Source organism: Malus domestica, chromosome 14 (assembly GCF_042453785.1).
Source record: "Malus domestica chromosome 14, GDT2T_hap1".
In the NCBI taxonomy this organism is placed as follows: domain Eukaryota; kingdom Viridiplantae; phylum Streptophyta; class Magnoliopsida; order Rosales; family Rosaceae; genus Malus; species Malus domestica.
In genome coordinates this window covers 26,123,404-26,136,657 of record NC_091674.1, presented here as the reverse complement: position 1 = coordinate 26,136,657, position 13,254 = coordinate 26,123,404, and the positions used below count along the sequence as shown (strand labels likewise).

At 38.0% G+C, this 13,254-nt stretch overlaps 2 protein-coding genes across 6 annotated transcripts; both read right to left on the bottom strand.

Moving 5' to 3' along the window:
- Window positions 1-274: 274 nt before the first annotated feature.
- LOC103415232 (uncharacterized) lies at window positions 275-3,965 on the bottom strand. 5 transcript variants are annotated; one of them, XR_011575620.1, is made up of 7 exons: window positions 2,731-3,892; window positions 2,011-2,163; window positions 1,680-1,826; window positions 1,340-1,492; window positions 1,012-1,134; window positions 657-886; window positions 275-564 (listed from the first exon to the last, which is right to left on the bottom strand). XR_011575620.1 is itself a non-coding variant. In XM_029092737.2 (6 exons), the coding sequence occupies exons 1-6, from the start codon at window positions 2,863-2,865 to the stop codon at window positions 487-489; spliced, it is 795 nt and encodes a 264-aa protein (XP_028948570.1). In that variant the 5' UTR covers window positions 2,866-3,965; the 3' UTR covers window positions 275-486. The 5 variants fall into 5 exon arrangements, 3 of the variants coding, with proteins under 3 accessions (XP_028948570.1, XP_008351794.2, XP_028948571.1); XR_003768410.2 differs by having other exon boundaries at window positions 2,011-2,169; window positions 2,731-3,879; XM_029092737.2 differs by lacking the exon at window positions 657-886 and having other exon boundaries at window positions 2,011-2,169; window positions 2,731-3,965.
- A 444-nt stretch (window positions 3,966-4,409) lies between these two features.
- Window positions 4,410-6,280, bottom strand: LOC103415233 (plant UBX domain-containing protein 10-like). Its single transcript, XM_008353573.4, has 3 exons — window positions 5,611-6,280; window positions 5,078-5,251; window positions 4,410-4,854 (listed from the first exon to the last, which is right to left on the bottom strand). Exons 1-3 carry the CDS (start codon window positions 6,169-6,171, stop codon window positions 4,450-4,452), a joined length of 1,140 nt encoding a protein of 379 aa, XP_008351795.2. The 5' UTR covers window positions 6,172-6,280; the 3' UTR covers window positions 4,410-4,449.
- Between the last annotated feature and the right edge of the window lie 6,974 nt (window positions 6,281-13,254).

Below are 13,254 nucleotides of genomic sequence, written 5' to 3'. Positions count from 1 at the left end.
TTTTTATTTTTTTAACAAACGATATTATCTACACTAAGGGGTTTCTTCTAACATGATCTAAGATTATTCATTTACTTCCAATATTTGACTTTCCTTTTGTCAATTCACCCATATAAATACATTTAAAACGTGTAAATCGTGCGTAGCATACCGTAATTCAAAAAATGTCTTCACACTCGTGCATGAAGGCTAGCGGGAATAATGCTTTCACAAATAGAGTAATAAAGTTAGGTGGTTTTTTTTTCGTTTTATTTCAATATAAGCAAAGTGAGGGTGAAATCGAAATCAAAATCTTTAGTGCAAATATGTTCACAACCATTTGAGTTAACGCTCAGGTTGAGGGGACTCTTTATTTTTCTTTTTTCAATAATCGAGGCGAGACAGAGAAATCGAACTCAAAACAAATAATATCCATAGCCAAAAGCACGACGCCTTTGCTAAATACCGAAACTCAAAAGCACGACACTTCTTGTCGAGTGACATTTCTCAGTCTCTAAATTTAGCAGGCACCGTCGCTTCTGTAAAATACTCCTTTCTGACGGTCTCCACGGAGCAAAACCTCACCTTCAAAAGACAAAGACTTCAAATGAAACGAAGGTAGACAAGTAACAATATCTTGCAAGAAAATAAACACCAAAGATCTCTAGAAAGTTTACGGTAGGGAGGCTGCATTGAAGAGAAAACTTTAAGAACTCTAGTAAAAAACTTCCAACAGTCTGCTCAAGGTCACGGAGTAAGGATATTTGAGGCAAAGCATGCTTCTGGTTTGTAATGCTACATCGGTTTTTTATTTATTCTCCTTTTTCTTTTTCTCTTATGCAAATAGGTGGAGAAGTTTCTTAAAGCAAAAGCTTTAAGAACTCTGTCGTATATCCTCCTCCTCCTCCTAACAAGATATGCACATACTAAAGGTATCAAATTCGAATGTCGTTCGAGTACAGAGCACAGTATGAAATTTCCTTTTGAACAAACGTAGGGTATGTAATATTCATCTTTGATTGCAATACATACCAGCGAAGAATAAGATTTTAACAACGGTTTGGCGAGCTGCCAAATTGGCTTGAATATAAATGGAGCTTCCACGAAGAGGACTTGGCCCAATCGCTTTGGATAATAGTAGTAGAAAACATCAAACTGCAAGAGATAAGGAATCAACTTACAATGGCCATCATATAATCGTCTTGACAGTTAATATCTAACTAATCAAGAAAATATGATTAGCAGGCCAAAGAACTTCAATTATGATGTATGACAAGCAGAAGCAGCAACAAGAAAAAACGCTAATTCCCCTATGGTAATTAATCAAGGGAGCAATCAGCAGGTAGCTCGGAAAGCTTACCAAAAATGTAATGAAATCTAAATCTGCATTTTCTCTACCAAACGCTCGTAGATTGAATATTCCTAGTATTTCTTCGCTCCCTTCTGGAAGGGCACTCAATGCCTTCTCAATCAAAAACACGCAGAGCTTCTCATTCTCAGCAGGATCATGCACCTGTGGCACTTTTTGTACAGTTACCAATGTACCATACAAAACTTGATCTAAGCCAAAGGTAGCAAAAAATTGATCACAATTCGAAACGGCGTAACACTATTTTGTTGATTAAATTGGTATGTTAAACCTCAAGAATATTAAGATTATATGGTATGGAATCGGACATGGCGAAAAGAATAAAACTTACAGCAGGAAGATGCTTAGAAGCATCCACTATGAGAACTGGTCTGCCGTTAACATCAAGAAAGTCATGTACGTAAGCTTTTCCAGTTTCGGCTATACCCTTCACCGAATCTTGAGACAATTCGGACACTCTGAATTCTCGACGCCATTTCTATCACAGGATTAGGGAAATACCAAAAAAGAAACTGTAATCCTAATTACATTAACCCTTTCCGGCTTTAAAGGGGGAAAGAATCTAAAAGGAAAGAAATTTCCAATGTAAAATGTAAGTGACTAAACATGTTCAAGCAACGACTAACGCAAATTATGCAATTGATCAAGCTAGTGAAGGATACGATTGCTTTATTCAATCTTTCGACAGCATCTTCGACTGAAAACTTGCGGTCCTTGAGAAACCATAGGATCATATCTTCATCATCTCTTCCATTTTTCCCTACAGGAAGACTCTGATAATCTTTCTCAAGCTTCTCCTTCACTTCCAAAACCAGCTGCAACTTCATAAAGCACACAAGATAAGAACAACCACAAAATTTTTTATCAGCAATTCAGAATACAATGTAAGAAAAATCAAATCAACAAGACTGAGAAACATCAAAATTCAAACTTGCATATCGAAGAATCATAATTCACAACTTTTCCAGTCGCTTTCCCGCACTTTCCGAGAATCCAAACAGATTGTCGAGACCAGGGTCCAATGTAAGCAACCCAATTTGAGGAAGATTAAGAAACATAAAAAATTAAATCTTTATACTCTTCAAAATGTGAATTTAAAAACTCAAACTTCAAAATTCAAACTTGTACATCTAGGAATCATAATTCACAATTTTCCCAGTCACTTTGCACATTTTCCGAGTATCCAAACAGATTCAAAGTTAGTGTTACTGGTAGGTGTACAAAAATCCAATCTTCTCCACAAAATGTGAACTAAATATACAAACTTCAAAACTCAGCTGGCATATCTAACAACCATAGTTTACAACTTTCTCAGTCACATTCTCACATTTTCTCAGAAACCAAACAGAATCCAAGTCAGTGGGAATTGCAGGTGGACTTACCTTGTGTGATTCATTGGGGTCTAAGCGGCAGCTCCGAACTGAGAAGCTGCGAATTCGGGACGATTTAATTTGATGGGAACAATTGGAGAGCACAGGAAGATGACGCAGAGGATTACAGATACTGCGGAGCTCCATTTCTCCGATTAGTGGTCCGAAACCGCTGAATCCGATCGCGGTTTTGGTAGGAGGACGATGAGGCCGCTGTCTCAAGCAGCTCACGGTGGCGCCACGTTAGCCGTACAAAACTATTTGTCCAAGAGGACCGGTTGGTAAATATATTAAAGAGATACAGCGACCTTGGGGATAATATACGAATTGTGAGAAATGTACAATGTCGGTTCTGCCCTTCTACACAACAAATCCTACCCACTTGCTCCAATTGATATTTTCTTGAAAGATTGGAAAAAACAAGATTGAATTTTGATTTGGTGAATAAGAAGATTTATTTTACAAAGGATGTCAATTTTGGTTCAATAGTTAACAATATATTAAGGGCTCGCAGCTCGAACTGTACTGATTATTTTTTTCAGATATGATAAATGCAACTCGATAGTACTGACTAAATTAGTTGAACGTTTGGTGCAATACCAGACTAATAACCATATTATTCATACTATATCGAATATAAATTCAATGTAATTATCTAAAAACCCAAATACCTTTCAAATGCTAAACTTCAAAATAAAAAACCCCAAATTAAGCAAAATCTAATTTCAAAAAAAAAAAAAAAAATTTGCCCAGATGAAATTTTTCCTAATTTCCAAGTTCTATCATCATTCTCAACCAAGATTCCAAAATAGACCCAGATCAAATCAGAAGTAGCAAAATTATCCAATTCAAATTCAATGGGGAGAACCCAATTCAAATTCTTAGCCAAGATTCCCAAATAAACCCAGACCAGATCAGAAAAACCCAATTCGAATTCGACTGTTGTGAATTAGAATGAAACTCTCTTTGTATGGTGCTTGGCACGACGAGGAGAGCAGCGACGGGCAGATCGACGTCGGCGAGAGGAGGCGACAGGAAGAACGACGGCGGCCATAGGAGACGACAATGGCGAGAGGATGACAACGAGAAAGACGACGGCGAGAGGAGGTGTTGTGGAGAACGAAGTGTGAGAGAGGAAAGGGAATCATACTAATAATCCAATCCTTTTTGGAATGGTTTATTAAGAAGGTGTATACCTGACTAAATAAGCAAACTGATTAAATTAATCCGGCGACTATTTAATAAGTGAGGACACCAAATGACCGGTCCGTATTATTAGTCATATCTGATCCTTTATATGACCTGCCAAACGAGGCTTGAGTTTGAACCAAAAAAAAAAGTTAACAATATACTAGTGGCACCGTCATATTAAGGGTGAAGTACGGATAACTACCTAATTTAGGAATGATTTCAAATTAACCTTAATTATTTAAAATATCCTAAATAACTACCTAACGTTTTAATATTGGACATCTAGTAGGTCATGAATGTTAAATACTAAAGCTGTTTTTTCACTAATCGTCATCTTTTGGAGCTCTAAATCACTAAATCGACTCTTATTCATCAGTTGAAACCTAAATTTGCTTAGCTAAAAGTGCTCGATTTGGGGATTCAAAGCTCCATAGATGACTTAAGTGTTAAAATTTTCTTCAATATTTGTCCACGTCATTTAACATTAGTGACCAAACATATGTCTAATTTTCAAAACGTTAAATAATATTGTAGAATGTTTTAAACAGTTGGGGCCAATTCAAGAAATAGGCTTGCTCTAGGATGCAGGCCAGCATCCTTGAGTGTGATCCCCATTTGATCAACTCCATACACTTTTCTTGGGAAGCTTGACACCAATCTGTAGTTTCCTCCTATACCAGGAACACCCAATGAATCTATGTATCTGTAAACCGCTTGCAGTTTGTCTGTGCACAAGAAGCATTGCTCTCGTCTTTCGCCATTCGGAAATCTGATCAGTATCCGGGCAGCCTGAGGATCTTGAGGATCAATAGAAGCCTCTCTAGTTTTTCCATGCTGTTTTTGGGCAGAATGGTTTTGAAGCCTCTCATGATTTGCTTTGTTTGGGGCTTCTGCTGGTTTTTGAGGTCGAACAGGTGGAGGTACATTCTTTAGTCTCTCCTTTTGCTGCAAGTAGGCAAGAGTATGAGTTACTCTCGACCTTCTAATTGGTTTTGAACTCCATTAAATTTTAAAACGTGTCAATTTTCCTTATATCGTAAAATCTATCACATTTTTCTATTAGTTTCCCCGCTTGAACGAAAGTTCAAGTCGAAAATAAAAGTAAGGCCTTAAGTTCAGGGGTGTCGCTAAAAAATTTCCTTTATTACAAAACGAAGTGTAAACAAACCTTGTCTATTTGTATAGCTGCAAGATATGCTGCATCTTGTTCTTCCCTCAGACGGCGGTCTGCTATTATTTTTTCTGCCTTCTTGGCCTTCAAACTGCGAAACGCCAGCCCTTGTTCCTCCAGCGTCCGCTGCAGAATCCCCACCAGCTCGGTTGGGGAAATTGGCCCTTCCATCTAAACATGGACAAAGAAATAACAAATAAGAAAATAAAGAAAGTTGAAGATAGTACCCTTATCGTTAGTATTGGAAGCTGAAACTGTTGTTGTTACTGAAGAGACTCACCTACGAAGGGAGGGCCACTGTGGCGGTATCTCAAGTCAATCATGCACTATATATGATATGTTTTAACTTTATTCACATGATAGTAAGTAATTGGCTTGAAATACTGACACAATAACGTCTCAAGATAAGTTTTGTTAATACAATCATTGACGAATGAAACTTTTGGCATTCAACAATAAATTTAGAACTAATGGATGATTCATTTATGAAGTTGCTAATTAAAATCCTTCAAGTTTAGGTTTCAGTTAACCTGCTGCATCACTGCTATGTTATCACCAGCAACAGGAGCTATAACAGCACAGAATGGAAAGCAAGCCGGGCGAAGAGTTGCACTCATTTGTAGACCTTCATCTCTATCTGCAATTGCTCCCCAGGAAACAAAGTTAGCATCAAGAAACTGCACCACCGCCTCAGAAGACAGCGTCTCCCTACAGAAAGAAGGTGTGAAAGGGTGTTCCGGTGAGTGGAGATACAAGAACAAGAACTTGTGCTCATCCTCAGCAATCTTTAGGGTTTCCATAAACCGGCATGCGTAAAAGAATGGATGCATGGTGCCATACTGCTGCTCGAAGCTAGTTAGAAAAGAGACCGATACTTCTGGAAGGATTAGAGGCTCTTCTGGATAATGCATTGGAAAGTTTGATGGTAGGGTTTGAGTTCTTCTTCCTGATCCTATTCCTATAAGGTGTCTGCCGTGCCCCATTGCTCTCGAAAATCCTCCCATAAGGCTGCTCGGAAGGCTTACCATCCGGCGAACGATCCCATTGCAAGATGCCTCTGCAGCTGATCTTATGCCTTCCCTCATTGCCATCAACAATCGAAAGTTTCTTTTTGTAATAAGATCAATTGAGATATAGGGTTAATTTCTTTTACGCGAATAACAGTTAATTACAACGAGAAACCTCTAGTGAAGCCATTACGAACATGAGAGCGGAGCGAATTGAGATATATGGTTGTTCAAAGCAGTACAAACAATCAATCAGTTTCATTGTTACTTTATTAGATTAAGTTTAATTGTGGAGATAAAAAGAGAATTATGGGAGAATGTGAAGATGCTTCTTCTTTTTAGCGTCTAGAAAGATGAAAGGAGAGGATTGTGCTTTGCTTGTGAAACAATCCACCGTTGAATGAGGAAGAAATTCATGAGCATCTAGGTTGAAACCGATTGATCCATCATTTTTCGATCGATCAATAATTCATGTGCACTTTTTGCACGTATGCATATTTCCTTCCCCTTTTCATTTTTTTTTTTTTAATCTGAGAGAAGCATATTTCCTTCCTTAATACCACTTACAATGACTATACAAATTGATCAGTCTTCAGAATATGTTCTTCCATAATGTGAAATGAAGGGCCGGAATTTAGGAACAAAGATAAAAGTTGGAGTGAATAATCTTATGTGCAGCGACAAGACTTTAGATGTAGAGGTAAAAGTTCTTAATCACTTGAGATTCAAATACGCTAATGAACAAAGATAAAAGTTAAAGTGAATATTATGTGTAACAATTTGATTTTCACATATCTTCGAGCATCCGTTTTTTCTTTTAATGCAAGAGATTTTGGGGGAGGAGATTCAAACACGCGATTAGAGTGCATGAGCAAACGCTTTTAACTACTTTGAACTACAAGTCCCTTACATAACATCTTTTTTAGTTTGTCAATAAAGCACAACTGAGAAATTGTACCTATATATGACCAAGGGTATCCCTTTTCCCCGATTAGCATGATTATTATCTTCAAAATGTCAAGTTTAGCAACTGATGGTGGTTTTAGTACTTGAGTTGCTTGAGCACCTTCCCGTCTTCCAGACCACTTTTCTCTGAAGAATTCAAATTAGGTCTTTCATTTCTTTCTGGGAAAATCATGATGACAAGAAAACTTTTTGACCTCCAAACGACAAACCCACATTTTTTTCAAAATTTTAATACAATAAAAAATAAAAACCAAATAAATTCTAGCATTTTGTGGGATGGTGGCTACCCATGTGACTGTAAAAGTCCCTACATTGTATAATTCCATCCTACCTTTGAAGGTTTAAAGTGTTTTGCTTTTGAAAAAAGGCAAATAATTTCAGCTTTTTCTTTCACACACACACATATATCTATATATACATATCTAGTGTAGAATAGTAATAGCTCCTATACAAGATAAACATCACATGGTCTCCAGACTCTCCACATTGATATCATATGACCTATCACCATCTTCAACCTCCAAGATAGTACAAAGGTATATATATAATGGGACTATAGCTTACACCTGCATTATATTATGCAGGCACCACTGTTTTAAGACAAGATACTCAAGCTTGCTAAGCAGGCCTCGCATTCAGTACTCCTACCCTAGCTAGTGCTTGTACCATATGCACTATAAATGTCTCCTGAGCTAAAATGGACTATGTCTCCTGAGCTAAAATGGACTGTCTTATGATGGGTTAGGTCAAGAAATTTGGTGAATTTGGTAATGGGGTTTTTTCGGTTTGTGAAGTTTTAGTTCATATATTTCAAAAGAACAAACTTTGAACACACACCATTCAAGTTACGCTGATCAAAAAACAATATTCAAGGTACAAATTGATATGCTATCGCCCCAAATGCACGTCTAAATCTCAAATCAATATATCTTTTGCTAACATGAATGCTACGTTGGTGCATGTTAGGTGATGATTTTTCATATTTAGAAGGTTAGGAATTCCTTATGATTCATTTATCAATTGGGCATCTATTTAAACAAACAATGAACTTACCAAGTGCTATGACAACAAAATAAAAATTAACTTGACAACCAGACAGATGAAGAGGTCATGTCACATCCCAGACCGGCTCCGTTTTGGGTTTACCATTCCTTCACGGATTTGTTTCTGGATACTTAGACGAGAACTTCCCAGTGAGTCACCCATCCTAGGATTGCTCTCGTTCGCACTCGCTTAACTTCAGAGTTTCAATGGAATCCAAAGCCAGTGAGTTCCCAAAATGACTTGTGCTATAGGGAGGGGAGCATATACATATAAGACACATCACCCCATCTCCGTTGGTCAATGTGGGATGTTACAATTCACCCCCCTTAGGGGTCCGACGTCCTCGTCGGCACACTCGCACAGAGTGACCCTGATACCATTTTGTCACATCCCAAACCGGTTCCGCCAAAGCACGATATTGTCCACTTTGGGCTTACCATTTCCTCACGGATTTGTTTCTCCTAGGATTGCTCTCGTCCAATCTCGCTTAATTTCGAAGTTCCGATGGAACCCGAAGCCAGTGAGTTCCCATAAACAAATCCGTGAGGGAATGGTAAGCCCAAAGCAAACAATATTGTGCTACGGCGGAGTCCAGACTTCACATCCCAGTCTCGACTCCGTCGTAGCACGATATTCACATCCCAATCTTGACTCTGCCGTAGCACGATATTTTCCGCTTTAGGCTTACCATTCCCTCACGGTTTTGTTTTTGGGTTTCGGCACGAGAACTTCCCAATGGGTCATCCATCCTTGGAATACTCTTGCTCAAACTCACTGAACTTTGGAGTTCCGATAGAACCCGAAGCCAGTGAGTTCCCAAAAAACCTTGTGCTATAAGGAGGGGGGCATGTACATATAAACCACACCCACTCTCCGTTGGTCGATGTGGGATCTTATAGGTCAAGATATAAGAATTTGTAACTTTAGAGTTCTACATATTTGCCAATATTTAGAAAAATAGGGATACTCAAACTGAACCCAAAATGGTGCAAAGTATAAGATTCCCTTCTCTTAACCTGCATTCTTAATCATTGAATAATTATGATTATATTACATTGTTCTTTCATTCTTTAAAAACGACATGTTCACAATTCACAAGAGAATCTACTAGCTGGTGCGTGCCCTACAAACTATACAAACAGCAGATGATGAATGCAACTTTACATCATCCCAATCACACCAGGCTGGAAGATTTAGAGCAAATCCCAGCATAATCCGAGCTTAGCTAGCTCTGCCAAAAATTACATGGTGATTAATCTTTTCCTTTTGCCAGTCGGTGCTCTCTTTCATAAAGCATCGCAATGGCAGCCTTTCACTCCAAGTCAAGTGACATAGTATTATGCACCTGAAAAAAAAGTTACAGTTTTATATAATTTATGCCATGAAATGACAATAACTTTATGAATTATCAGCACAAATCACAAACCCTAAAATTATAGAATATAATCCATGCTAAGAGATCTTATAACCTTTTCGATTACTTCAAAATATTCAACCATGTAAAAATTAAAAAACTGTATTCTTTTCACACATATGTGTGTGTGTAAATATATATATATATATATATATATATCAATATTATTGTGGGTCTGGAATCTATTCTGAGAGGCCAGCTTTACAAAAGGAGGGGGGCATGGGAACAACGTAATTATAATCGAGAATGTGGAGGTGTTGCTTTTTAATGAGCGTGGCTTAGATGGACCAATATATATATTCTCAAGTCTCAACTGGTTGCTGCAGATGTTGTTGGGAGTGTGAGTGAGTGGAGGGTCATTTGTGAAAAGAAGAGAGAATTCAAAGAATAGAGTATAATTGGCAAACAGTGATAAGGAGTTGGGAGGACCATTTGAAAGTGACAAGCACCATTGCCTCCCTAGAAAGAGAACCAAAGCACCAGGGTCAAGGTCCCATAGCTTTCTGCCTCCCACAATCTAGTGCCCTAAAAATTCATATCTTCATGGTTAATTTCAAAATTACTAGGTGTAGATAGGAATCTTCTAACTTTAATTATGATTGGTAATCCCACTTTAAAAGAAAGTATGGTAACGGCAATTTTTCGAAGTACCCCTAATATTGTTAGGTGAGGTTACTGAATTCACTCATGTTATAACATGTATATATTAATGTCATATTTTGAAGTATAAACTAATTTATTATTTATAGTATAATTAACGTGTAAACTAATTAATAACATTATGCAACTTTGTTACAATCAAACACAAACTTCAGAGACTTTGAGCCTAATATGATTACACATTAGACTGGTGTATACATGTGGCCCTTAAGTACTTGTATAACTCATATTATAGTGTTTAGATTAAACTAACAAGAATGGTAAGAAACAACCTTCGCACATGTGATTACATTAGCTATAGATGCATATCGTTACTATTGTACATGCAAATGGGTAGATCATTATATCACATTTCATGTGTTTCACAAACATGAATGATCAAAATAAACATAGGTCTACATCCGTAATTGATCCTAACATCTCCTTCTGAGGATTAGGGTTAATCATCAAGATTGAGGGTGCTGTTATTTAGACTATCAATTCCAACAGTAATTAATTACATGTTACCATTTGTCTCTTGGAGGCCTACGGATTTAGCAATATGACAAATTGTCGGCATAGGAGGTTTTGACATGCTTGACCTTAGGCGTCAGCTACCCATGAATCCATGATCGTGACATTCATATATGGATTGCAGGATTGGACCCATCTAATCAATATGCATCGTTTTCCTTAGTAAATATTGCAATAAATTTGATCTGTTCTGGGTGACATAAATATTGAACCGGTGATTCGTCTGGCGGATAAGATTTTTCTCTTCAATTTATTACATTTCGGATCAATTTGTTCTTACTCTTATTAGCGTAGCTTAAAGTAAATATATCGTTTGTAATAAAAAAACTGTAGCTAGTTAAAAACTTAAAACCACATCATTGGCTTTGTCCATTTTTGGATGAATTCCAAAGCATCCCTTTAAGAGCAACTCCAGCCCAACCATATAGGCCGGCCTAAAGTCCAAAAAAAGGTCGGCACCCCCCAAAAACACTCAAGCCGAGCCTAATAGGCTGGCACCTAGCCTAAGCCAGCTTCTAGGCCGGCCCAAAATTTGTTGGGGCATATGACGTCACGATGGCGTCAGCGTGATGTCACAGGCCAGTTCGGATTTTTTTTTGCGCCATGCGCAAGTGGCCGCACGTTCCCGACAAGAAAAATGGGGCGGGGCCCGCATGTGTAGGCGCAACAGAGGGGATTGATGGGATGACACATGGCTCGTTCTGGCCGTTGGATTTCCAACGACTAGTTTTCTAGACCATTGGATTTCCAACGGTAAAAAAATAAAATCAAATTCAAATCCAATGGCTAGTGAAGTGGCGCATTCTGGGACGTCAGATCTTGAGATCAACGGTCCACGATTTTCGACCAAAAAACGAAAAAAAAAAACAAAACGGTCAGAAATATGATCGTTTGCCACGTGTCCACATTTGGGCTGTTGGATTTGAATCTTTTTCAAATCCAACGATCCAGATTAATTAACTTAATAAAAAATTATTAAAAATTGTTTAAAAATACAGAAAAAATAAAAATAAACTTTGTTTCTTCTATAAATACCTAACCATCATCTTCCACCTTACACCACATTTCAATATTTTCAACACTTTCAACCAAAGCTTTCATATACTTTTTGGTGGAAAAAATGGCTACGTGGAAGCTCATCGAAGATGTTACGTTGTGTCAATACTGGGTTCAAATTACTCATGACCCTCTTATGGGTAATGAGATGGACTTGCGAGAAATGTGGAGTAGAATTATGGAAGCGTTTTGCGATAGGCTTGGAGATCGCACAAGAAGTAATCAAGGTCTTAAAGGTTGTTGGAAAAAACTCAACATATCCTTTACTTGTTGGTAAAACACTCTATCTCATGCTTCCATTAATCTAAGTAATGAGAGAAGTTTAGTGGATCAGGTGACAATATTTTTAATTATATGTGTTGATGCACAAAATCGGAGGGGTCTTGGAACAACTTAAATCCGACCGTGAATCTGCAAGAAAGTAAAGAACACGAGAGGTATCATGGTTCACCTCAATGTTTGGGCTACGTCCACAATGATATTGTATTTCTCTGAGAGGATTGTGAGGGGGAGAGCCTCTGTAATGTGAGAGTGAGGCTTTGAGAGAGTGAGAGTTAGGCCTAAGAATTGGCCTCTCTCAATGAGGAGAGTGCGGGGTCCTTTTATAGAATAAGGGCTCCTCACTTATTACATATTTGCCCCTTCATTTATTACATAATTACATTTAAATTCCCCAAGTATTTATATGAGGTCTAAATACGGAGGCCCTAAGTATGGTACAAACAATATGTATTTCACCTGCATCAATATTTTAATTTATTTATTTGTGTTACACCCGTATTTTATAATATTGTCTTATCCCACATTTTATAATATTGTCTTATCCCACATTTTATAGACACTACAAGCACAAGCATTCTACAATGCGAAAAACAACATCAAATCATTCACCAAATGGGAATGTTGGGATGTTGTCAAAGATTGTCCCAGATACAAACTTGTGCCAACTGATCCAGAAGTTGTCATGTACGGCATCCCTCTACACAGTTCGCCAGAAGCAGACCATGCCGCATAGGAAGGCGGCACATTTGAAGAGCGGGAAGGGACGCTTGAAGAAGTGTCAGAGATGCAGCCAACTTATCGATCCCTAAGGCCTTAAGGTAAAAAGACGGCAAAGAAAAAATGGAGTTCTTCCAAAAATCACTACACAAAATATATGGACGAACTTGCTCGCCAAAGTGAATTGAACGTGGCACGAGAAACGGCAAGAGATGAGGCAAAAGCTGCGACTATGGAAGCAATCTTAGCAGCTACTGAGAGAGGTGATGCGGCTAATGAGAGACAAAGAGAAATACTTAATCGAGAAAGCCAGATGCTTAGAAAAGAAATTATGGCTCAAGCAGATCGTGACACTATGAACAATCTTCTAGAAGAAATGTCTCCGAATTCTAAATATTTCTGGATATCGGAAAAAAGAGACGTGGTGCGAATGAGGCGTGCAAAAGACAAGGAAACAAGTCGAGGGGGTTCTAGCTACACAGATCCTAGCTTCTTAAACTTTGTATAATTTCTTT